Below are 898 nucleotides of genomic sequence, written 5' to 3' on the forward strand. Positions count from 1 at the left end.
TTACTCAGACATTAACTTAATTTTTTCATATTTTTCATTATTCCTTAAAATCTTATAAATTGCAATTATAAGTATAACAGATAATATAACGATAAAAATGCTATAAAGTATAACATAAGGATCCATTTTTAAAAATTCTTTCAACTTACATGTAATATCATAAAAAAACTTACCTAATGAATTCTCTTTAATTGTATCCCATGTAACGTTCAAAAATGTTAATCCTGGTGATATTGGTATTCCTATTCCCAGGAATAAAAAAATAAAAAATAGAGTAAAACCAAAACCGTAATTCCTAAATTTTATTTTCTTTAAATCTATATCACAAATTCTCCTCTTTTTTTCAACAAAATCATCAAAATCTTTTTTCTTTATCCATTTTTTTTGAAAATGAAAATGTTTTCCATCAAACATTCCATTATTATAATCTATAATTTCCGTGTAGTATTGCTGCTTGTTTAGTAAACTTCTGTTTGATTGTTTGTTTTTACCTTTGGTCAATTTTTCATTATTACATATATTTATTTTTTTGTATTTCATACTATTTGATATATCTTCCGTTAAACCTACTGTATTTGAATTCTGATCCTTTTTATATTTTGCTAGTAGACGATAATGTATTGCTTCTGATATACTATCGAGATTCCATTTCACTTTCAAAGATTTGTTAAGCATTATCTAAAAAAAAAAGAGAAGTGTAAATACTTACCACGTATTAGAATACAGAATGTAATGATAAAAAACATGATTAATTAATATATAAAACTAAGAATATAAATAGTAAAATTGTCTTTAAATGGAATAATCATAGTACATCACTGCTAAAATGATATATCGAAGCTAAAATTATAAACGCAGAAAAATTAATGCATAATATTAGCTTAATTATTTGCTCCAT

At 23.2% G+C, this 898-nt stretch overlaps 1 protein-coding gene across 1 annotated transcript; it reads right to left on the reverse strand.

Moving 5' to 3' along the window:
- Positions 1-898, reverse strand: MKS88_000296 (fam-m protein; the record flags this gene model as incomplete). The annotated part of the gene is made up of 2 exons (XM_067219208.1): positions 1-678; positions 815-898. The coding sequence occupies 2 exons, from the start codon at positions 896-898 to the stop codon at positions 1-3; spliced, it is 762 nt and encodes a 253-aa protein (XP_067070435.1).

This window comes from Plasmodium brasilianum (assembly GCF_023973825.1).
Source record: "Plasmodium brasilianum strain Bolivian I chromosome Unknown PB_00_16, whole genome shotgun sequence".
Classification (NCBI taxonomy): Eukaryota; Apicomplexa; class Aconoidasida; order Haemosporida; family Plasmodiidae; genus Plasmodium; species Plasmodium brasilianum.